The 24,722-nt window shown below is 42.4% G+C and overlaps 1 protein-coding gene across 1 annotated transcript in view; it reads right to left on the bottom strand.

Annotated features, from left to right (window-relative positions):
* Nucleotides 1-1,738: 1,738 nt before the first annotated feature.
* phf21b (PHD finger protein 21B) overlaps nucleotides 1,739-24,722 on the bottom strand; it is a 167,607-nt gene continuing 144,623 nt past the window's right edge. Inside the window, 4 exon segments of the mRNA XM_072267830.1 lie at nucleotides 1,739-3,673; nucleotides 5,766-5,869; nucleotides 8,521-8,596; nucleotides 11,625-11,780. Of these exon segments, the coding sequence (XP_072123931.1) occupies nucleotides 3,434-3,673; nucleotides 5,766-5,869; nucleotides 8,521-8,596; nucleotides 11,625-11,780 (576 nt within the window). The 3' untranslated portion in view covers nucleotides 1,739-3,433.

Below are 24,722 nucleotides of genomic sequence, written 5' to 3'. Positions count from 1 at the left end.
ATAAGTTGTGGATTACTTAGTCAAGTAAATCACTTATCCATGAAGCAAAATCAAATTGTATATTATGAAATAGTTGTTTGTTATGGAAGGGTAAAACAGAATAATGAACGATGGATACAAATTAGTCCTTCCAGTGTATTTCGCTATAGTCTTTTTTTTTTGAGCAACATAATAGAAAGCATGAATAAAATAGTATTTCAATGATATACTTGACCATTTTTCAGTATATATGAATACGTAATGAAATATTAAAGTAACTGCAAAATAAATTTGTTACTTAAGGCTCTTATATGTATGGCACCTAAGGATAGTTAGTGCAAGATTATTCCACTGCTGTGGTAACAGATCACGCATTCAATACACTACAACACATTTGGAATGCTGTCAAAATCTTTGCACTGAACGCAATGTGCTTTTGAGAAGCCTGAGTGTTTTTTTTTTGTGCATGCTTGCACCATGTTATAAAATTCATGCAACAGAATTCCTTTTTTCTACTTTATATCTATATATCTGTAATTGATTTATCTTAGCAAATCTTCATTAAGGAACATTCTACTAAAATTAGACTTCAGAAACCTTAACTACACTTAATCATTACAGTTACCCACTCAACCACACCCTTTGATAATTTAGAATGCTGTCATATTATTTATGCATCAGCTTCCTGCACATATTTTAAAAAATCACTAATCTGCTTTTCCACTCAGTTCCTCCATAATAAACTTCTACTTAAAAATAAAAACTATGCAGCAAAACTAATAAAATTAAAGTGGCACTTGCTAGGCTACTGTCAAATCACAACTGTTTGGAATACAATTACATTTACTGTTCCTTTAAAGTTTTTCTTGAAATTATCATAAAAAGAAATAGTAAGTTTTTGTTTTAAAAAGTACAACTCCGCATTAGCATTGGGGCTGAAACCAACCATGCACTTTGATCATCTATTTTGGCTAGTCTCTACCTGAGAAATGTTTCAGATTTCTAAAACAAGAGGACATAGCCCTCCATGCAGAAGATATGCAGATTTTTAAGAAGTGAGCAAGTTGAATAATTTTTGGCTTTTCCACTTGTAGTCAGATATCCCAAAAAGAGAGGATTTTAAAAAACACTAACCTACAGACACTAATTTGTTTATATGGTCACTATTTGCATTTCACTGTGAAAATAATGAAGTTTTATTATTTATAGTTTAGTAAGATTTCTATATACCTACTGAGAATAATCTAGATCTAGAAATTCTCAGACTAATGGAAAGAAATTCCTGTGTGACTCCCACCTAAAACATGCCAAAAAGTAATGTGTAATTTCCAAGTGTGAATTTATCTGAGCCAGAATAATTCTACATGGGGCTAATTTGTCCTACAACCACATTTTATTTTGCCTTCATTTGGGACAACATGAAGCTTTCCATAAGTAGAAATAGCACACCAAACATTTTATTTGCAAGTTCCATACAGAGCATTAAAGGAGTCAGCAGTGGAAGTTTTTTTTGTAAAAAGTTTCTTCCGTTAAAGATACCTAACATTAGTATGTTTAAGTGTGTACACCTTTTGTGCAATACTACAATAAATAATTAGAAAGTGGATTCAGAAAAATCAGGATATGCAAAATGAGTGTTGTGACTAATTGATTAGATATGCTTTGAAGCCACACATTGTGAAAGTTAACATCTCTTTTTCTTAAGTGTGGGATGTAGTTATCTGATAGAAAATGGTTTCATAAAGCATGTACAAGCAGATTTCACAATTCAGTTTTAATTTTGTTTTAAAAAAGAACTACATTGGCAGAATTAAGATTAATTCACTTTGATGCACACTATCCACTGGACAGTCTTTTTGAACTAAACTAGCAGGCCAAGACTTCTTCATCAACCACCACCCACCATCCCACCTTCAAAAAAAAAAGATTCAACTGTTTAATATTTTATAACTGAACAATTTGTTTTTCTCTTTAGTCATCAAAAAACATTTAACCTGAAACATTTACATTGCAAGCCACATCAAAATGCTTATTGGCATTACACCAGTAGCATTTTGTGGTTTTCTTTTTTGTTCACCAGTAAAAGAATATAAAATCTTGTTCATTGAAGTGTTGACTGTAATAAAATAGATTTGCATTGTACTGCACAGTTTTTCCCGGAATTGTGAAAATGGTTGAAGGGACCATGCACTGCCAGAGCAGGCCTAAAGCTTCCCATGCCAAAATGCAGTGGCCTCCCAAGGTGCAGACCCCTATTTTTAAATATCAGGAAGACTAGCTAGCGAATCAAGTAGCTGTCTAAATTAGTTAATGCTCTTGGAGTGTTATTTATTTATTAAAAGAACAAGAGGTCTACAAAATGTGGTAAACCTTTTTATAATTTATGATACTTGACTCCAGCATCAACATTTTCAGTGCCAATTATCTGTTGCAAGTCTGAGGCAGTTACATGTACCAAGAAGCAGATATTCGCCCTCCTTCCCCAACACCCCTCAACTTTATCACTATCCCAGGGTTTCTTTAAATTGTCACTTTTCTGTGATACAAATACAGTACTGGAGGAGGAAAACATTTTTGGCATTATTTTTAAATATAAATCTGGCAAACAAATACAGTACTTAAACAAAAAAAAGCAAAGAAAGAAGACATAGCGTTCCTAAAATACCCACTATACTTTTTCCAAGATTAGTCTGCACAAAAATGTCAATAGTAAGATAAGTTGCAAAATAAGTTTTGCAGTTGTACCCTTTAAATACTTGATAAAACATGTTTCATAGGCATCAGCAGGAAAATACTGTACTTATTGTCCCATTTTAAATACTAACCTCATACTTTATTTTATATGTTTCTTACCTATATTAATACTGAAAAAATTAAACTTTGTTTGAATGCTCTGAAGACCCATACATACACAATAAAACCGTTTTTTGCGCATCACCTGAATAAATATGTCAGACATTGTCTTAACCGAGTATTTGCATGTTTGAACTTAGTTACAGTAATGTACAGTCCTAAAAAGATCCCCATTTCACTGGAAAATGCATTATATGTTACAGCTCTGTTGTGGTAATTGTCAGTCTACTGCAGTGCATTCCAATGCTTATGGTTTTGTTTCCTTCCCTCTCCCCATGAGGCAAACTAGTGTTGAAAACACCTGCTGTGGAGAAGTGAAAAAATGTTTCTTCTTTTTTTTTTTAAAATCAGCCATTTTCTGGTTTCAGAATCTAAGTTAAGGCCAACATAAAAAAATAAAAAAATTAAAATCTCTTTAGCTTTCAAAGTAGTGGCTTAAAGGATTGCAATCACAGTACAAACTACCTGCATGGTGCAGTTTTGCTCCATCATTGTCTGCATAGTGTACTGCATTGATCAGTTATCATACCCCTCAGTTTCTGCACATAAAAATGTGTAAGTATTCCCAAACAATAATTAAATCTGAATTTGCCCAGTTCTTTTAGTTCTTTCCTTGTGACTGCTGCTTCAAGGGGGCTGGAGGGGTCCCTGCTGCAGCTGAAGGCTTGATCCATGGGAGGGAAACCAGCGGGGATGCTCGAGAGGTGGCTGTGGTTGTCATCATTGTAACCTGGATCACTTGTTCACTCTGCATCAGTCTAATCAGAGTTTTCACGCGTTCCAAGGAGGCCCGAGTTCCTTTCTGTTTAGCTATGAGACTAGTTTTCAATTCCAGACATTTCTGTTAAATAAAGATGAGACAACTTAAGTTCTTCAGCTGGCATGTCTGAGTCATTGATAGTGAACTGTATAGACCCTGAACAAACTTCTGCTTGAATTTGTATTCTCGCTGAAATATTTTAATCTATAGAATTAGACTGTTCAATCCATCTTATCTAATGAAGTGACTTCACAAAGTACAGTCACAAACCCACATCCATAACTTTAAGTTATTCTTCTGAAAACTCATCCAGTTTCCTTTTAAGTCAAATTGTGGTCTTTGTCTGAATAGCTACCTCCTGGTAAAACATGCCTAGTCCTTCATAGTAAGTAAAATTATTTTAACACTACCTTTCATTTCTCCAGTGGTGTTCCTGAGTTTAGGCCTTCCTTCCCAACTTGCCAAATGGCAGAACCAATTTGTCAATACTTGACTCACTCACAACGCTCAAAATTAAAACATTCCAAATCTTTCCAAAATTATAAGGCGTTTTGGGCATTGTTGATAACATAGTTTCTATTTCCATTCTACAGCTTTAGTATTTTTCTTATAACAAATAATTGCACCCAGCATTGCGATTGCAAACATCTTGTGTACGTTACTTTGCTGATTTTGTATTTTGCCCAATGCCCCCACCAAATTAAAGTCCAATTTCATTCAGAATGCTAAACTTTTGCTAAAATATATTTTTACTGAAAAGTTCTTTTTTAAATCATTTTGTAGAATCAACAGATCTTAGTGCTGAAAGCTGATAGTTAAAATTGAATAGAATCACGGTGATGGGAATTTACGTTTTATGTACACAGAGGTAGAACAAAATAATGTGAGAATATGTATAAATTATGGACAGGAGTGTATGGTGCCATGATATAATGTAAACTCCACACCATGTAATGTTTTATTATGCACTAATACTATTTAAACATACTTTCATTCAGTATTAAAACCCTCAAATCAATACTCATATTATCTTCTATTACATATTACACATTTTGAAAACAGAATAGGTCTACAAAATACAGTTAATTGGAATCTGAAATAAAAGCAGAACTGCTGGAAATATCTTCAGAGGGGGTTATTTCAAAGGAGATGTGAGGGTTTAAAGCAGAGTGTGGTGAGTGCCTGGAATGCCCTACCTGGGGTGGTGGTGGAGGCAGAAACAGACTTTTAACAAATGTTTAGATAGGCATATGAATGTCAAGAAGATGGAAGGATATGGACATTGTGGAGTCAGAAGAGATTAGTTAGCCATTTGATTATTAATTTAATTGGTTCAGTACAATATTGTGGACCGAAGGGCCTGTGCTGTACTCTTCTATGTAAAACTTAGCAAGAGAGGCAGCATTTCTATAGAAAGAAACATCCACCTGAACTCTGTCACTCTCGCCACAGATGCAGTCCCAAAGTGCATTTTGTCTTTTTATTTCTGTATTTTATTTCAATTTTATGAAACGTTAAGTTCATACTTAAAATTTATGCCATAATTGTAATTATTTAGGCAGCACAGCCAACCTCTTTTTTTTTAAAGTTGTTACATGCCTACCTGTCACAGTAACTCATTCCTTTGAAACAGAAACTAGGCACAATCACATTCAAAATATTTGCAATTAGAATAGAATATTAAAAACCACCATCGCTTTTTTTAAAAGAACACAAATGTTCTTTTACTCAGCATCTCATCTAGAACCAGAGTTAAATGAAAATTCAGCTCATGCATGTGATTCAGCCCTGTTGTGTTAATTTTTCAAAGTTTGCCATCCATGAATTATAAAAACGTTTAAGTTGATTACTGTTATTAAAAAAAATCTTATGCAGTATCTCAAAGGTCAGCCTGAACTTCCAACCAGATTTAGTCAACTATAAACATGATGCTAATGCCTTTCTAGTTAGAACATATAAAAACAAAGTGTGTATGGGGATGCCAGTTGTATTTTCTTTTTACTAGAAGTCAGTGAAGTAAAAAAATACAGCTAACATGTCATAATAAAAATACACACTTCTTACTTTAAGTAGTAACCATTAAGAGTTTTATGCACATAAATGGAAAGGGAATAAAGGTTCATAATGCATCTTATTCATTTGACCACAACCAGTAAATTGTAAGCAATCTCACCGTGACAGCATTACTGAGCAATCTGTCCTTCTCCTCCAGCTGTTCATGTTCACACTTCAACTCGGTACCTCGCTTTAACAATTTCCTTTTCTCTTCCTCTTTCACTGTTGAAATAACAATAATTTCAAAATAATATTATTTTCTCAACTAATCAAGTTAACAACCATGTATATTTTAGAGCAGGCACATGCAATTACTAAAGCATTCACTTCAGCGCAGTTTTATCTGTATTTGCAGACAGAAATTCATAGAACAATCAGATGAAAGTCTTATAAAGTAGACTTATTCTTAATGATTTATTTTCATCAGCTGAATTATTTTATCTTTGATCAACATGTCAAAATCAGACACTGAAGGATCACCAAGAGTATTTTGTTTACATTGAAAAGCAATGGACAATAATTATTGAAGTATTATGTAGTTATCCACATATTTCTATTAACGTTTGCAAATGTTTGATTAAAAATGAATACTGAGGGATTTATCCAGGCTTCACTGTAGGATGAAGCCAACCTGAATAAAAACAGTAGAGTTAATTAAGCTAACATGTCATGATTTCAGTTATTTATATTAATTAAACTCCATTATACCTCCAAGTTCATAATCTTCTCTAGGCAGCTTCATATTGCATATTTTAAGAGATTTTAAAGCAGATTTGCCTTTTTAACAGATCTTACTTTTTTGTAAATCAGCATCATGAGACAGTGGACTTAGTAATCCAAGTAAAATGAAGTATCATAGATAATTCCCAATATTAAATGATAATAACTGAGATTATGAAGCCTGACACAGCCTAGCTTGAGTAGCTTATTTTTTGAAATGATAATGTTAAAAAGAAACAGTAGAAGATACACAATGGCTGAAAATCTAGCCACTGATCAATTTTTTCTGCCAAAGTGCTTCTGCAAGTTTGTGAAGCTCTCTCCTCATTCATTTCTTTCACCCTCACCATTCCACCCATGATTCCTCTGATTACTGTAATGCTCTCATTCATAATACAGCCAGGTTACTTAGATGTGAAACTTTGTAATTGGGAAAATATTCCTCATAGCTACCAAGACTGTCTTTTACAAAGCTTTAGAAAACTCATTACACGTTTCAACATTCTGACAAAGGGATGACAGCATTAGGTTCCATATCTCTTCTAACTCTGAACTTTCCAATCTCCCCAAATCGGTAAACTACAACATCCCATTCTGGGTGAAGAGAAACTTTGTCTCATTAAATTTTTGTCCCTTCCACAAATTCAATTTTTTTAGCTTCAATTTCATCCCTCTCTGAATCTCTTTCTGAATTTGACATCCTTGATGTCAAATTGATTCTACCCACTTATTTAATAGCACCCATCTTTAATCCTGTCTCTAATCTACCACTAAAAAACTGTGTCCTTGTCATTTGCATCAAGATTCTCAAGAATATAGACTAGTACAGCACAGTACAGGCCCTTCGGCCCACAATGTTGTGCCAACCCTCAAACCCTGCCTCCCATATAAGCCCCCACCTTAAATTCCTCCATATATCTGTCTAGTAGTCTCTTAAACTTCACCAGTGTATCTGCCTCCACCACTGACTCAGGCAGTGCATTCCACGCACCAACCACTCTCTGAGTAAAAAACCTTCCTCTAATATCCCCCTTGAACTTCCCACCCCTTACCTTAAAGCCATGCCCTCTTGTATTGAGCAGTAGTGCCCTGGGCAAGAGGCGCTGGCTATCCACTCTATCTATTCCTCTTATTATCTTGTACACCTCTATCATGCCTCCTCTCATTCTCCTTCTCTCCAAAGAGTAAAGCCCTAGCTCCCATAATCTCTGATCATAATGCATACTCTCTAAACCAGGCAGCATCCAGGTAAATCTCCTCTGTTCCCTTTCCAATGCTTCCACATCCTTCCTATAGTGAGGTGACCAGAACTGGACAGAGTACTCCAAGTGTGGCCTAACCAGAGTTTTATAGAGCTGCATCATTACATCGCGACTCTTAAACTCTATCCCTTGACTTATAAAAGCTAACACCCCATAAGCTTTCTTAACTACCCTATCCACCTGTGAGGTAACTTTCAGGGATCTGTGGACATGTACCCCAAGATCCCTCTGCTCCTCCACACTACCAAGTATCCTGCCATTTACTTTGTATTTTACAAGTGCAGTCTTCTTTTAAAAAACCATTGTAAATTTCTAGCCAACTGAAACTCTTCTGTCTTAAACCACAAGATGCCCTATTGACACTTCATCCCTCTCCTTGCCAATCTAAAATAACACCCGGTTAAGCAAAACTGAGACAGAAAAATTCTCCTTGTCTCTTTCAGTTCTCTTTAATCTTAAGTCAAATCCTGCAACCTTTTCATATTCAGGTGTTTACAGTCCTGTATTTCCAAATTTTTCCACATTCATGAACTGACAGGCTTCTCCTTTAACCAAGCTTTTGATCATTTGGCCTATGACCTCCATGTCAGATTTGGATTAACAACACTTGTCGTGTTTTCCTAAACTAAAGGCTCTACATGAACAGAAGTTGTTGCTGTTTTAAACCTGCTGTTATGGATTAGTATGTTAAAGAAATGCATGGAAGCTTTTCCAATTGAAAATGGCATAACCATAAGAGTTAATTAACAATCAACAATTTGAGTTTAACTTTCACTTACAAACTGAATATGCTTCCTGTAAAGCTGGTGTAAATATCAGTAAGAGCTTGAATTTGAACCTGCATTTGTCCCTTCTACTTGCTAGAGTTAACCATTTTAGGTGTCAACATACCTGCTTTATGTGCAAGATAGGAATGGACGATAGCCAGAGTCCCAGGCCATGATACATTATCTTCTTTCTTCAGTACCTGTATAGACCAAGAAGATATTTACCAATGAAAAAAATTCACAATTCACCGACCTCTCTTAAACAGTTGTCCTGGGATCACTGATTGAATGAATAAACTTATTCAGTTGGGCCTACACTGTAATAATTATATGTTTAGATAAAAGAAATATGACTTAAAATGACATGGCACATTTTAAAAATCAGTCTAAAACATTACAGACACAGTTAAGCACTGATTCTATAATTTCCATTATCTTCAATGTCAGGACATATGAAGAAGTATCTTAGAGGACATTCACAAAATGAACCATTGTTATGAGGTCTTGATTCTTTCAATTCCTATTGCAGTACCGTTACAAAGAGCGAAAACGAACATCAGATTTCTGAAATTTTTTTAAAAATTGATTTAGAACACAGATTTCTTGGAATGGCTTTGTCCACATTAGCCAGTTTTAAACAAGATTTATTAATAAGGGAGATCTTTCACTGTCACCTTAAAGTTTAAATATAAATGACAGATTATACTACGTTTGCTCACCTGTAACGACTGCTGAGACCCCAAGTCAGGAGGCAGAACAAAGCCGGAACACAAAATAGTCTTTATTCAGTAAAGCCATGGAGCTACAAAAACCTCAACAGTGCATTCCAAATCATAGCTATTTAAACAGTTTACTCAGGAACATTTAAGACATTAGGAACAATGACCAGTGAAAGTCAGTAAAGATTTTTATTCCTCATGTATGTGAAGGATGTAAGAAATAAAGTCAATTCAATTCAATTCAAATCAGCCTGAGATTGGTTGTCAGCTGGCCAACAGGCATTGGCTGTTTTGGCTCGCCGTAACACCTCCCTCAAAGCTGATCACCTGTAGGATTTGAGCTGAGGGGTGATTTAGATTCAATGGCTGGTGATCAGCCCTTCTTCATGGTCGCAAGCTGTCACAATCTTATCACAATGTTACTTGCAGCTGTGGTGGCATTTGGGTTGGTTTGGTTGGGGTAAATTGAACCCTTCCAAGAGGAAATGGAAGTCCAGCTCTGTGTTTGATAATCTGCCTAACGAAACTGTTGGGTCTTCTGGAACACGTGTCCGCAACTGGTTGACGTGATGACACCAGGAATGTCTGTTTACGACAATTTCATAGAGTACTTTCTCCATTCATTTGACAATCTAACGTGGTACCCAGGGGATCTTTTCCATTATAATACTGTCTGCATCGCCAGGTGCCTTAAGTCCACAAATAAAAATCAGATATTTGAACTGTGACTCAGTCACGTTATCCAGTTTGAATTTTTCACACTTGTGACTGACGACACCAGCGTATGAGGAAGTTATCGGCCTCATGTTTAATGAATTTTAGGTAATGGTAGTGAACACTGAAGAGAGAAAACTGCTCTTCAGTAATGATTGTTAACTGTTGGACAGTCTTGTCAAACAATAGGTCACGCTGGTTCTTAGGCAGGTTGAAGTTGAAATAATGCTCACGTTCAAGCAGTATTGAATATTTGGAACAAAGTGCGTGTCTTCCATGAGTAGTCTTTACTGACAAACTCGAACCCAGAAGATATCTTCATAATATTTGAAACAGAATTCAAACACAACTCCCAAAGCAGCATCAAACTGGAAGCTGGTAATGACTCACAGGCATTCTGTTCAGTGTTTGACACTGATGTTGTTGGACTCACTGACAACCTGCTCGTCAAAGTTTCGATTAACTTCAGCTGGGTCACCTCAGATTGAGCTTGCTGCTGTTGGAGAATTACGCACAAGTCTCTTGCTCAAATTGCCATGTTGATATAACACAGTACCTCGTCACCAATTTGTTGTGTTCACTTATCTGTTCTACTGATGAGACCCAAAGCTGGAACTCAAAATAACCTTTATTCAAGTAAAACCACACAGCTACAAAAACCTCAACAATGCACCCCAAAGCATAGCTATTTAAAGTTTACCCAAGAAAATTCAAGACGTTGTTAGGAATAACAGCCAATCAATGAACGTCAGTCTGGATTTGGTTGTTAACTAACCAATAGGTGTTGGTTGTTTTTGCTCACCGTAACAGACTGTACTTTAGAAGAAATCGAGCCATTAACTAAATGGAGGTTTTGAGTCAGGTCAGATATGGCAGCCTGTTTAGTGATTTCTCAACATTTCATGCTTCAGTAGCTGGAACTGGGGCATAAATGCAGCTCATATAAATTTCTCTTTCTAGAAGGGATTTGACAGATGGCCTGCAATGTATGAAGTGATGAAAGAGTAGACAAGACATCTTTCCGTTAACCTCCTCTTTCCTCTCATACTTTATTATGCAGAAGCCAAAACACTTCTTTCAACAAGGTAATAATTCATCTGAACTTTTCCACTTAACTTTCCATTCTAGTGGATTTGTGGAACTGCAACAATTACAACTTTGATAAATCTTCATACCATCCAGGTCAATGCATCCCACCTGATTAGAACTCCATTAACGACCATAAGCATTCATTTCTTCCACCACTAATGCAGTGCCTGTAGGGTGCACCATCTACAAAATGCACTGTAGTTAACTTACCTAGGTTACTCCAACTAGCAACCTCTACCACCAAGGGGGACAAAGGGTTTTCAATTCAAGGGAAAGTCACTATATGAATGTTCATCTCCAAGTCACACATCATCCCGACTTGGAATTCTCTCTCTGCTTCTTCAACACCTCTGCATTAAAATTCTGGAATGAACCACGAGACTACCTTCCCCAGAGGTATAGCAGTAGTTGGCCAGCAAAACCCAGATATCAAACAACCAGTAAAGAATGTATTATGAAGTTAACTAAATGGAAACTATAATTGAGACAATATCCCTAAACCTGGAAAATAAATCTTGTCAGTCATCACGAAAATAGGTCTAAGACTGATGATGACATTCCAGTTAAGATAAGGTAAGACATCATAAATTAATTCCTAGACTACGTACATCTGCTTACCTGAGACTATTAGTGGCTTTATTTTGCTTACAAAGTATTTCGAATTTATTAATGCAATCAAATTTGCTGAATGACATAGTACCAGTACCTTTTCCTGACATCTGGGGCAGACCCATACTCCCTTGGGAATTGTCTTAAGGGGAGGTTCCAAGCATTCCAGATGATAAACACGAGAACAAGTGTCACACAAAAGAAGTTGACCACTACGTTTGCACACTGTACAATAATCTTCATGAATGTCATCCTGCAATATGAAGCCAAAGAAAATCCAGGTTAGTTTGAGCAAATTTTAACAAATATCACAAGTGGTATTGACCAAAGTAGTTTTAAATACTTTGAAGAAAGACGTGCAAAATTTAAATCCCTTCATATTGTTAAACAACTCTTACCCCTGTAATCTACTTCAACTATCCTTAATTTCATCCTACTGACTACGTATCTACAGTGTATTCAACTTAAGTATCAATTTAAGAATTATCTTCTGGTTAATTAATACAATTGGTTGAACTTACATTGAACTGAAATTGGTGCATTAGTAGCTTTGCAATTTAACTAAAGTGCATGGTATAAACAAAAACTGCAACCAATTAGATAATCTTCCCTTTTTCTTTTTCCACCACACACAGACCTATGACTATTATCATCTCAAAGAACGTGGGGAACGAGTACAAGAGAATGGCACTTCCTGCAAATTCCCTTCCTAACCACATACCATTCTGACTTGGAAATATACTTGTAGCACTTCATCATCATTCCTTCCAGGTTCTGAGGTTTCCAGCCCAGCAGTACTACAGAATATCTTCATCAGATGGATTGCAGCTGTTCAAGTGGCAGCTTAGCATTACCACCTTCTCAAGTGTGATCAAGTTTGGATGAAAAGTGCTGGACTTGCCAGATATCCACATACATCAAATGATTTAAAAAAAGACCACAGTTTTCCCTCATTCTTTACCAAGGTGCACAGCTGAGGAACACTGGATAGGGATCAGTGTTCCTGTCTATTTTTGCTTGTGTCGTATATTCCGGTGGATGTCACTTTATAATAAATTGGCCATTATAGATCAAGATCATAGCACAATAGAATAAATGAGGACATTCATCTCCTGCCAATGCCAATTCTCTGCCAAAACAACCCCAAACTAATTTGGCTTCTTTGCTCTCTTCGTGTATGTTATTTTTAAAAAGGACTAATTTCTCTCCAAATTTTCCATTCCATTCTCCCAGATTCTCTGACCCAACCACATGCATTCTGGCAATGCCACCTTCCGTAACTGGGATTTCGATTGATTTTTTTTTCTTCAAGCAAGATTCCCCTTCACCATGATTGATTTAAAAAAAAAACATCAACACAGCTCAGTTTCTGGCTTCAGCTCCACAACAAGGGTTCCAGTGACTTGACAAAGTGAAATTCCTTAGTGCACAGAGACCTTGCAAGTTCACAGTGTCCTGAAAGCAGTGATACATTTGGGGAAGATAATGAAGTGTGTGTTTAGTTTGCCCATCTTCATAGGCAGGTGGTATACAGTAAATGAGTTGAGACATCACATTACAGCTGAACAAGGCATTGGTTGCACCACATTTGGAATACTACGCACAGTTCTAGAAACCGTACCAAAGAAAGGATATGTGATGCTAGAAAAAATGCAAAAGAGATACACCAGGATGTTGCCCAAAATAAAGGGCTTTAGTTACAAGGCTAAAAAAATGAATAGCCTCGGGTTTGTTGGATCTGATTGTTTAATTCTTCGATTGTTTTTATAAGACTGTTTGTTATTTTCTTTGCAGTTTAACAAACAACTACCTACTTGAACTTTAAATAGTTTTTGTTTGCATGCAGCAGTTTAATATGCTTCCTAGTGGCCACAGTATGCATATGCATGTACGGGGTCTTTCTTTAGTTACATTTAAAATGGCGATTTTGTTATGTTAATTTGGGGAATGCAGCTTTGTTGTGCTTTAATGCTGAAGGGAGTTTGCGCTAGCAGTTTGTTTTACTTTAAAGTGAGATAATAGGGTTCTAGTAGCCAATGGGTGGTTATGTATCGTTTTGTTTTCAGATACCATGCTGTATGATATGACTGTGGACTGAGTTTTGGCGGGGAGTCGGAGGAGAGACAAGGAGGACCGCGGACGTGCAGAGAGGCTCCGGTCGATCACTCAGGGTGGTCCCGAGCCGTGAGTCGACGGAATTCGGGTGGTCGTCTGAAGTCGGATTGAGCTCCAACGTAGCGCGCAAAGAACTTGGACTTTGATAAGTGTTGGCGTCTTTTTTTTTCATTACTTTCCTCTCTGTATCAAATGTATATTAATGTCATAGAATTAGTAATATCTATAAAGTGTATTTGTTAAAATTTACTGGGTGTACTGGCTGATGATTGATGTTTGTGATTGATTCGGGCGGCAACCGACCCTGTGGGGAGTGTTGAGGCGGGTGCTTGGCTGGATTTCCCCTAGACATACACGAGCCAATATAACGGAAGTTACAAGTGGGGGCTCGTCCGGGATTTGGATTTTTCGGGAAAGTTGTACTTGTTGTTGCGGTAAGTGGTGTGAAGAAGGATCGAGATAAGATTGTAAGTTGGTGTGAAATGGAGGAGGTACCGGTGAATCATGCATGTGTGGCAAGCGGGGTCGATTATCGCATTCCGGCAGAGGTACTGGTGCGAGGGTTGAGTTGGATTAAAGGTATCAGGCAGGTAGAACTTGTAGCTAGAAGGGGTGGGAAAGAACTGGAGGCTAGCTGGATGTTGATGCGGACGAGTGCCGACGTCATGACTTTGGAACTACCAGCGACAGTCCACGCCCTGGGGGAGGCGGGGCCGTGGGGTCTCCACACTCTACCCCAAGGACGCAAGTGAGGAGGTGCCGGAGGAGGAGGAGCTAGATGAGGCCCCAAGGGAGGTGCCAGTAGCCAGGGGTGGAGGTGTGGAGTGGGAAGGTTTGGCCAGGCCCGGCCCCCATGGGCGGGATAAGACTGCCGAGTTAATGGCTGCCATTACCTCCCTGGTGAGAAGGGTTGAGGGGCACCGCCCGAAGCTGAAAATTTTCTCGGGAGCCAAGCCCACCCCGGAAGGGGAGGATGACTATGATACCTGGGTTGAAGATACGTCCCAATTGTTAGAGGTGTGGCCAGTTTCGGATGAGGAAAAGAGACAGCGATTGGTGGAAAGCTTAAGGGGCGGGGCGGCCCGGGTGGTCCACGATCTGAGAGCGGCACACCCCTTGGCTTCCCTATCGGAGTGTTTGGACGCTTTGGAGGAAGTGTTTGGACTGGCGGCATTTAGCGGAGTTTCAACGGATGGGGCAGAGAAGAGGGGAAAAGCTCTCAGACTATGCTTTCAGGCTGGAAGGAAAGCTTACGGGGTTGCTGCGACGAGGGGTAGTGAAGGAGGACGAAGTGGCGGAGTTAAGGATGAGCCAGATATGTAGCGGTTCCCGGGAGGATGACAGAGTGGCTTGGAGTGTACAGCAGTCATTTAAGCAGAGCCCCCCTCCATCATTCGGACAGCTGATCCGAGAGGTACGGGCCGAGGAGTGTGCTTTGGGTTAACCAGGGGGCTCGGACCCTCAGGGACGGTCTTCAGCGGTTCAGGAGGTGGTAGTCGGGGTGAGACCAGAGAAATCCAAGGGGTCTCCAGGGGGCCGTATCAGGAGGAGAGAGGCGGCGAGTAGTGGGTGCTATAACTGTGGGAGAGAGGGGCATTTCTGCCGGGAATGTGAGTGGCCGGGGGCGTGCTACCACTGTGGGGAAGCTGGCCACTTGCGGAAGGATTGTGAGAGACGAGATGCGGCGAGGGGGGAGGGCCCCCGGGCCACTAAGAAGGGAGAGGTGTCGGGAAACTTCGGAGAGGCTCAGTGAGGGAACGGACTGGAGTCTCGGGAGGAACACGTTCCCAGAAAACCACTATGGAACCCCAGAAAGAACAAGCCCAAATTCCTGATGGACTGGTGGGACCCTGTTCCAGCGTGTCCCTACGCATAGAGGGAATCTTTGCGAAAGCCATCCTTGACACCGGGTCGCAGGTTACCTTACTGTACCGGTCGTTCTACAACAAATATCTGAAACATTTGACAGTCACTCCATTTAAAGCATTGGAGATGTGGGGCATAAGTGATGGTGATTACCCGTACGATGGACACTTGTCAGTGAGATTGGAATTTTCCGACGGAGATGTGGGAGTATCGGAAGCCTTTGAGACGCTGGTGTTGGTTTGTCCGGACCCGGTGGAGACCAGTGGTGCTGCCCTGTTGGTGGGGACCAACTCCCCTCTGGTGCGATGGCTCTTGGGAGCCTGTAAGAAGAAGGGGGGGGGGGGGGAGAACTTTTTGAAGACCCTCTCGGTACCCCCGTGTTCCGAGCGGTGTACGAAGGAGTGAGTGACCCCCAGGGGCTGGATCCTGAGTGCAAACGAGGGACGGTGTGGTGCACTCAGGCGAGGCCTAAGGTGATACAGCCAGGGGAGGCGGCATTAGTGATGGGGACCCCCAGATTCCCCGGATTACCGCCGGGTGAGGACCTGCTAGTAGACGCCCCCGACGACCTGGAAAGGGAGTCCTGGTTCCTGGCTGGGGCGCTAGTGAGACCTGAATTGCAGAGGCCCTCAGCTGTACAGGCACGGCGGATGGGGGTGATGGTAAGGAACATAACGGAAGGGAGATCACCTTTAAGCGCGGGATGCCCCTAGCGCACTTGTTCCCGGTGACAGTGATGTCCAGCGCCCCCGTGAAGCCCAATGGAGGGAAACTATTGGGAAAAGGGGGGCGGCTGACCAAGGAGGCCTTTAATTTTGAAAACTCCCCTGTACCGCTGGAGTATAAGAGCAGGCTGGTGGAGAAGATGCTGAAGTTAGGGGGGGTGTCTTTTCTCAGGACGAGTTTGATGTAGGGTATTCCAAGAGCACTCGGCACACCATTCGGGTAACAAATGACACCCCATTTAGGGAGAGGTCGCGGCGGTTGGCCCCAGCAGATGTGGAAGATGTGCGGCAGTTGAAAGATGCAGGGATTATTGCGGAGTCCCGAAGCCCCTATGCGTCCCCCATAGTGGTGGCAAGGAAGAAAAATGGGAAGGTACGCATGTGCGTGGACTATAGGACCCTGAACCACCGCACTGTTCCCGACCAATATACGGTCCCGAGGGTGGAAGATGCCTTGGCCTGTCTGAGTGGTGCACAGTGGTTCAGTGTATTGGATTTGCAGAGTGGGTATTACCAGATTCCGATGAGCGAGATTGATAAGGAGGAGAGGGCCTTTATCTGCCCCCTGGGGTTTTTCCAGTTCGAACAAATGCCCCAAGGCATCTCGGGGGCCCCAGCCACCTTCCAGCGGCTCATGGAGCGGACAGTGGGGGACATGAACCTGCTGGAGGTATTGGTGTATCTGGACGACCTGATAGTGTTTGGATCTACGTTGGAGGAACATGAGGAGCAGCTGCTGAAGGTGCTGGGTCGGCTGAAGGAGGAAGGATTAAAACTTTCCCTGGATAAATGTCAGTTCTGCAAGACGTCAGTCAGTTATGTTGGGCACATAATCTCGCGAAATGGAGTGGCCACCGATCCGGATAAGATAGCCGCAGTCACCACCTGGCCGAGACCTCAGAAGGTGAGTGCCTTACGCTCGTTTTTGGGGTCTTGCAGATATTACCGGCGGTTCGTGAAAGGATATGCGAAAATGAGTCATCCGTTGAACCAGCTGCTGTGTGGCTATCCACCTGTGGGGAGAAGGAGGAAGGGAGACCGAGGGTCGGAGGTAGGAGGATACTTGAACCCGGGAGAGCCTTTTGGATTGAGGTTGGATGCTCAATGTGAGGAGGCGTTCCAATCCCTAAAAAGGGCGCTGACGCAGGCCCCAGCGTTGGCGTTTGCTGATTCCCGGAAGCCGTATGTTCTACACACTGATGCCAGCCACGACGGTCTGGGGGCTGTTCTGTACCAGGAACAGGGAAACGGATTGAGGCCGGTAGCGTTTGTCAGTCGGAGTTTGTCGCCATCTGAGAGAAACTATCCCACTCACAAGCTGGAGTTCTTGGCGTTGAAATGGGCAGTGGTGGACAAGTTGAGTGACTACCTATATGGGGCCCAGTTTGAGGTGAGGACTGATAACAACCCCCTCACTTATATCCTGACCTCGGCTAAGTTGGATGCTACTGGGCACCGGTGGTTAGCAGCCTTGTCTGCCTATGAGTTCAGCCTGAAGTACCGCCCAGGGAGTCAGAACATCGATGCAGATGCCCTGTCTCGTCGGGCGCACGACGAGTCGGGCACAGCTGAGGAGTGGAAGAGTGTCCCCGCCCAGGGAGTAAAGGCCATGTGTCAAGTTGGGAGCGACGGGGAAGTAGGAGCACAGATGGGAACGGATCGGGCAGTAGATCAACTGGGGGCGGACGATGACACGCTGCCCACTGTTTACCGTAATGTGACTGCTCTGAGGAACAGGCAGCTGCCGGAGTTGAGTCCCCAGTAAGTAGAGGCGGCTCAGCGTGATGACCCAAGCATTGGTACTATCTGGTACGCGGTTAGCCGGGGTGATATGGGGCAGGTGGAGAAGGCGAAACATGCCTCCGTTCCCCTACTACTGAAGGAGTGGCCCCGGTTGAAGCTGAAGAACCACGTCCTGTACCGAGTCACGTCGCCTCCGGACCACCCCCGGCGCTGGCAGCTGGTCATGCCTGAGAAGTATCGGAAGACTGTGCCCCAGGCTCTACATGATGATTCCGGGCACTTGGGGTAGAGAAGACCTATGGATTAGTCAAGGACCGGTTTTACTGGCCCCAGATGAGGGGGGAGGTGGAAGAATACTGTAAGACCTGTAGCCATTGCGTCAGGAGGAAGACCTTGCCTGCGCAGGCGGCCCCATTATCCCACTTGCAGAGAGCGGGACCCATGGACCTGGTGTGTATGGATTTCCTGTCTATTGAGCCAGACACCAGCAATACCGCGAATGTCTTGGTCCTCATGGATCACTACACTAGATATGCGCAGGCATTTCCTACTAAGGATCAGAAAGCCACTACAGTGGTGAAGGTGTTATGGGAGAAGTACTTTGTTCATTATGGCCTTCCCCGGCGGATCCACAGTGATCAGGGACGGGACTTCGAGAGCCGGCTTATACATGAATTGCTGGGTATGCTTGGGGTTGAAAAGTCCAGAACCACCCCCTATCACCCGCAGGGTGATCCTCAACCCGAGAGGTTTAACCGAACCCTGCTGGACATGCTCGGCACCTTAGAGATTGGACAGAAGAGTAAGTGGAGTCGGCCCATTGCCCATTTGGTTCATTGTTACAATTGTACTCGCAATGATGCTACGGGGTACTCGCCCTACTATCTGATGTTCGGACGGGAAGCGAGGTTGCCCATTGATCTGTGTTTTGGGACTGAAGCGGGGGAAATACCTTCGAAGCCATGTCTGAAGTACGTGTCCGATATGAGGAGAGAGTTGAAAAGGGCGTACGAGTTGGCTGAGGCGGCAGCCACCAAGCAGAACCAGCGGAATAAAAGGAGGTATGATCAGAAGGTAAAGTTCGTCCAGCTATTGCCGGGAGACCGAGTCCTTATCCGGAATTTAGGACTACAGGGTAAGCACAAGTTGGCAGACCGTTGGGCAGCCACCCCCTATGTGGTGGAGAGTCAGATGCCAAATCTCCCGGTTTACCGGGTGAGACCTGAGGGCGGGCAGGGGCCTGTCAAGGTAATCCATCGGAACCACCTGTTGCCTCTGGGTCGAGAGGTGAAGATGGACCCAGAGCCCGAATGGGAGTTTACTCCTATTACGAGGACGCGGGAAGAGCCCACTGCGAAGAAAACGGGGCCAGTCCTCACCTCGAGAACGGATACGTCATTGGAAGATGATGAGTCGGACGTGTGGTACCTGCTTCCGTTCGCTGATTCCCCGGTGCCGGAAGAAGCGAGACTCTTGGCCCTTCCATCACTGAGTCAGGGGAACTGAGGGAGGGTGTTGCAGAGCTGTCTGTATTACAGCCGGGACTGGGGGAGGAGAGGGTGGAGGCAGAACCCGAGCCAGAGGGCTCACAGGGGCAGAGGGATCCCGGTGAAGGAGAAGGTCCGACAGATAGGCCCGAGGGGTCAACTAGGGTGTCTGAACAGGGAGAGTCAGCAGAGGAAGTACAGAGGCCTCAGAGGAGTAGGCATCCCCCGGAAAGACTAACTTATATAGCGCCGGGAGAGCAGGGTGTGATCTCTACTGCCCTGCAAAGTTATGTCACTGCTTTATGCACCTGGGTTGGGTTTTGTGTTTTACAAGGAGCACTGGTGAACTCTGTTAACGTCACGAGGGCATGACTTTTTGTGGTGGGGGGAGAGTGTACGGGGTCTTTCTTTTGTTACATTTAAAATGGCGATTTTGTTATGTTAATTTGGGGAATGCAGCTTTGTTGTGCTTTAACGCTGAAGGGAGTTTGCACTAGCAGTTTGTTTTACTTTAAAATGAAATAATAGGGTTCTAGTAGCCAATGGGTGGTTATGTATCGTTTTGTTTTCGGATACCATGCTGTATGATATGACTGTGGACTGAGTTTTGGCGGGGAGTCGGAGGAGAGACGAGGAGGACCGCGGACGTGCAGGGAGGCTCCGGTCGATCACTCAGGGTGGTCCCGAGCCGTGAGTCGACGGAATTCGGGTGGTCGTCTGAAGTCGGATTGAGCTCCAACTTGGCAAAGAACTTGGACTTTGATAAGCATTGGCGCCTTTTTTTTTTCCATTACTTTCCTCTCTGTATCAAATATATATTAATGTCATAGAATTAGCAGTATCTATAAAGTGTATTTGTTAAAATTTACTGGGTGTACTGGCTGATGATTGATGTTTGTGATTGATTTGGGCGGCAACCGACCCTGTGGGGAGTGTTGAGGCAGGTGCTGGGCTGGATTTCCCCTAGACATACACGAGCCAATATAATGGAACATTACATGCAGTTGTTCAGTATGTTCCCTAGTGGTTACACTAATATGATTCTGGAAACTTTGTCTGATGCTGCATTATTTGAATAAGGGCTTTCTAATTGGCTGACTCTTATCTACAAATTGAATGGAATTTTTTTTTACCTAATGGAGTATAAAAATATCTGAACACAAGGCAGTACTATTTTAGTCTCTTTATCTTATGGTCTTTGTTCTGCCTTCTGCTCCCTCTGGATGTATTGGGCTGAGACTATTCATCAGGAGTCATTTGCAGATTTTCTCTTGTTTGTGATTCAGCTATCACTGTGCGTTTCAGTTTTTCCTCTGTTCTATCAACACTGAAAAAAGTGATCGTGAAGCAAAAAGTCTGTGCCTCTTTCCTAACTTCTGAAAGAAACTTGTATTGAAACAACAGAAACCAGCAATTAGTGTAGTCGGCGCGCACGGTTGTGAAGTTTAAGGACTTAGAACAATCACAGACAAATGGGAATTTTCAGAAGGAATAAGAACTTCCTCTGTTCCAATTTGTCTGAGTTCTAACCAACTTAGTTCTGGCCTCAATACATCATAGGATGAAAATTAGGATTTGAAAAACTGATGTGTTGCTATTTTGAAAAAACAGATCAGTAAAAAAGAAACACAGCCCCGTCTCCGAGATAGCAACACCATCTGAGCTTCAAAGAATTATATTATGGACATCACATAAACTCTGCAACAGCCCCTAGAGACTCAAATGAGGATGACAGTGATGAAACAGTAAGATTGACAGCTATGCCACAGCTTGCTCTAATAAGGACCCAAAAAGTGAAGACATGCAGGACTGAAGATGAAACCATTGCTGATCAATGTATTAACAAGCTAGTGACAGACCCATCAACCACTGCTCAAGCACTCAACAATCTGCTGAAAGGCAGCAAGTACTCAAACAATCCCATGACTCTTAAGGAAGAACAACTAAAAGTGTTTCAAACTTTAAAGGTGATATCATGTACTGCACCTGCACCCTGACATAGGTAGACCATTTACCCTATATTACCCACTCACTGCAATTTGCCTATCGCCACAACAGGTCTACAGCAGACGCAATCTCAAACGCTCTTCACACGGCCCTAGATCACCTGGACAATACAAACACCTATGTCAGGATGCTGTTCTTTGACTATAGCTCAGTGTTCAACACCATCATTCCTATAGTCCTGATCGATAAGCTACGGAACCTAGGTCTCTGTACCTCCCTCTGCAATTGGATCCTCTATTTCCTAACCAGAAGACCACAATATATGCGGATTGGTATTAATAACTCCTCCTCACTAACTATCAACCCTGGCTCATCTCAGGGATGTGTACTTAGCCCACTGCTCTGCTTTACTCTACTCTATCCCCTTGCCTGTGTGGCTAGGCAGAGCTCAAATGCCATCTATAAATTTGCTGACGATTGTTGGCAGAATCTCAGATGGAGACGAGAGAGTGTACAGGAGCAAGATAAGACCATAGACCATAAGACAAAGGAGCAGAAGTCGGCCATTTGGCCCATCGAGTCTGCTCTGCCATTTTACCATGAGCTGATCCATTCTCCCATTTAGTCCCACTCCCCCGCCTTCTCACCATAACCTTTGATGCCCTGGCTACTCAGATACCTATCAATCTCTGCGTTAAATACACCCAATGACTTGGCCTCCACTGCTGCCCGTGGCAACAAATTCCATAGATTCACCACCCTCTGACTAAAAAAATGTCTTCGCATTTCTGTTCTGAATGGGCGCCCTTCAATCCTTAAGTCATGCCCTCTCGTACTAGACTCCCCCATCATGGGAAGCAACTTTGCCATATCCACTCTGTCCATGCCTTTCAACATTCGAAATATTTCTATAAGGTCTCCCCTCATTCTTTTAAACTCCAAGGAATACAGTCCAAGAGCGGACAAATGTTCCTCATACGTTAACCCTCTCATTCCCGGAATCATTCTAGTGAACCTTCTCTGTACCTTCTCCAACATCAGCACATCCTTTCTTAAATAAGGAGACCAAAACTGCCCACAGTACCCCAAGTGGGGTCTCACCAGCGCCTTATAGAGCCTTAACATCACATCCCTGCTCCTATACTCTATTCCTCTAGAAATGAATGCCAACATTGCATCTGCCTTCTTCACTACCGACTCAACCTGGAGGTTAACCTTAAGGGTATCCTGTACGAGGACTCTCAAGTCCCGTTGCATCTCAGAACTTTGAATTCTTTCTCCATTTAAATAATAGTCTGCCCGTTTACTACTTCTGCCAAAGTGCATAACCATACACTTTCCAACATTGTACTTCATTTGCCACTGCTTTGCCCATTCTTCCAATCTATCCAAGTCTCTCTGCAGACTCTCCGTTTCCTCAGCACTACCGGCCCCTCTACCTATCTTCGTATCGTCAGCAAACCTAGCCACAAAGCCATCTATTCCATAATCCAAATCGTTGATGTACAATGTAAAAAGAAGCGGCCCCAACACGAACCCCTGTGGAACACCACTGGTGACCAGCAGCCAACCAGAATAAGATCCCTTTATTCCCACTCTCTGTTTCCTGCCAATCAGCCAATGCTCTATCTACGTATGTAACTTTCCCGTAATTCCATGGGCTCTTATCTGGTTAAGCAGCCTCATGTGTGGTACCTTGTCAAAGGCCTTCTGAAAATCCAAATATATAACATCCACTGCATCTCCCTTGTCTACCCTACTGGTAATTTCCTCAAAAAATTGTAAAAGGTTTGTCAAGCAGGATTTTCCTTTAAGAAATCCATGCTGAGTTCTGCCTATCTTGTCATATGCCTCCAGGTACTCTGTAACCTCATCCTTGACAATCGACTCCAACAACTTCCCAACCACCAATGTCAAGCTAACAGGTCTATAATTTCCTTTTTGCTTCCTTGCCCCCTTCTTAAATAGTGGAGTGACATTTGCAATCTTCCAGTCCTCCAGAACCATGCGAGAATCTATCGACTTTTGAAAGATCATCGCTAATGTCTCCGCAATCTCCACAGCTACTTCCTTCAGAACACGTGGGTGCATTCCATCTGGTCCGGGAGATTTATCTACCTTTAGACTATTCAGCTTCCTGAGTACTTTCTCTGTCGTAATTGTGACTGTGCACACTTCTCTTCCCTGCCACCCTTGAGTGTCTGGTATACTGCTGATGTCTTCCTCAGTGAAGACTGATGCAAAATACTCGTTCAGTTCCTCCGCCATCTCCTTATCTCCCATTACAATTTCTCCAGCATCATTTTCTATCGGTCCTATATCTACCCTCACCTGTCTTTTGCTCTTTATATACTTGAAAAAGCTTTTAGTATCCTCTTTGATATTATTTGCTAGCTTCCTTTCATAGTTAATCTTTTCCCTCTTAATGACCTTCTTAGTTTCCTTTTGTAAGGTTTTAAAAACTTCCCAATCCTCTGTCTTCCCACTAATTTTTGCTTCCTTGTATGCCCTCTCCTTTGCTTTAACTTTGGCTTTGACTTCTCTTGTCAACTACAGATGCATCCTTTTTCCATTTGAAAATTTCTTCTTTTTTGGAATATACCTGTCTCGCACCTTCCTCACTTCTCACATAAACTCCAGCCACTGCTGCTCTGCCGTCTTTCCCGCCAGTGTCCCTTTCCAGTCGACTTTGGTCAGTTCCTCTCTCATGCCACTGTAATTTCCTTTACTTCACTGAAACACCGACACATCAGATTTCGGCTTCTCTTTTTCTAATTTCACAGTGAACTCAATCATGTTATGATCACTGCCTCCTAAGGGTTCCTTCACCTCACTCTCTCTAATCACCTCCAGTTCATTACACAATACCCAGTCCAATACAGCCGATCCCCTAGTGGGCTCAACAACAAGCTGTTCTAAAAAGCCATTTCGCAGACATTCTACAAATTCTCTCCCTTGAGATCCAGTGCCGACCTAATTTTCCCAATCCACTCGCATGTTAAAATCCCCCACAATTATCATAACACTGCCCTTCTGAAAAGCCTTTTCTATTTCCTGTTGTAATTTGTAGTCCACATCCCTGCAGCTGTTTGGAGGCCTATAAATAACTGCCATCAGGGTCCTTTTACCCCTGCAATTTCTTAGCTCAACCCATAAAGATTCTGCACCTTCCAATCCTATATCACCTCTTTCTAATGATTTAATATCATTTCTTACCAATAAAGCCACGCCTCCCCCTCTGCCTACCTTCCAATACTTCCGATACACCGTGTATCCTTGGACATTCAGCTCCCAGAGACATGCATCCTTTAG

The sequence above is a fragment of the Mobula birostris genome, chromosome 9 (assembly GCF_030028105.1).
Source record: "Mobula birostris isolate sMobBir1 chromosome 9, sMobBir1.hap1, whole genome shotgun sequence".
Classification (NCBI taxonomy): domain Eukaryota; kingdom Metazoa; phylum Chordata; class Chondrichthyes; order Myliobatiformes; family Myliobatidae; genus Mobula; species Mobula birostris.
This window is presented reverse-complemented; position numbering and strand designations above follow the sequence as displayed.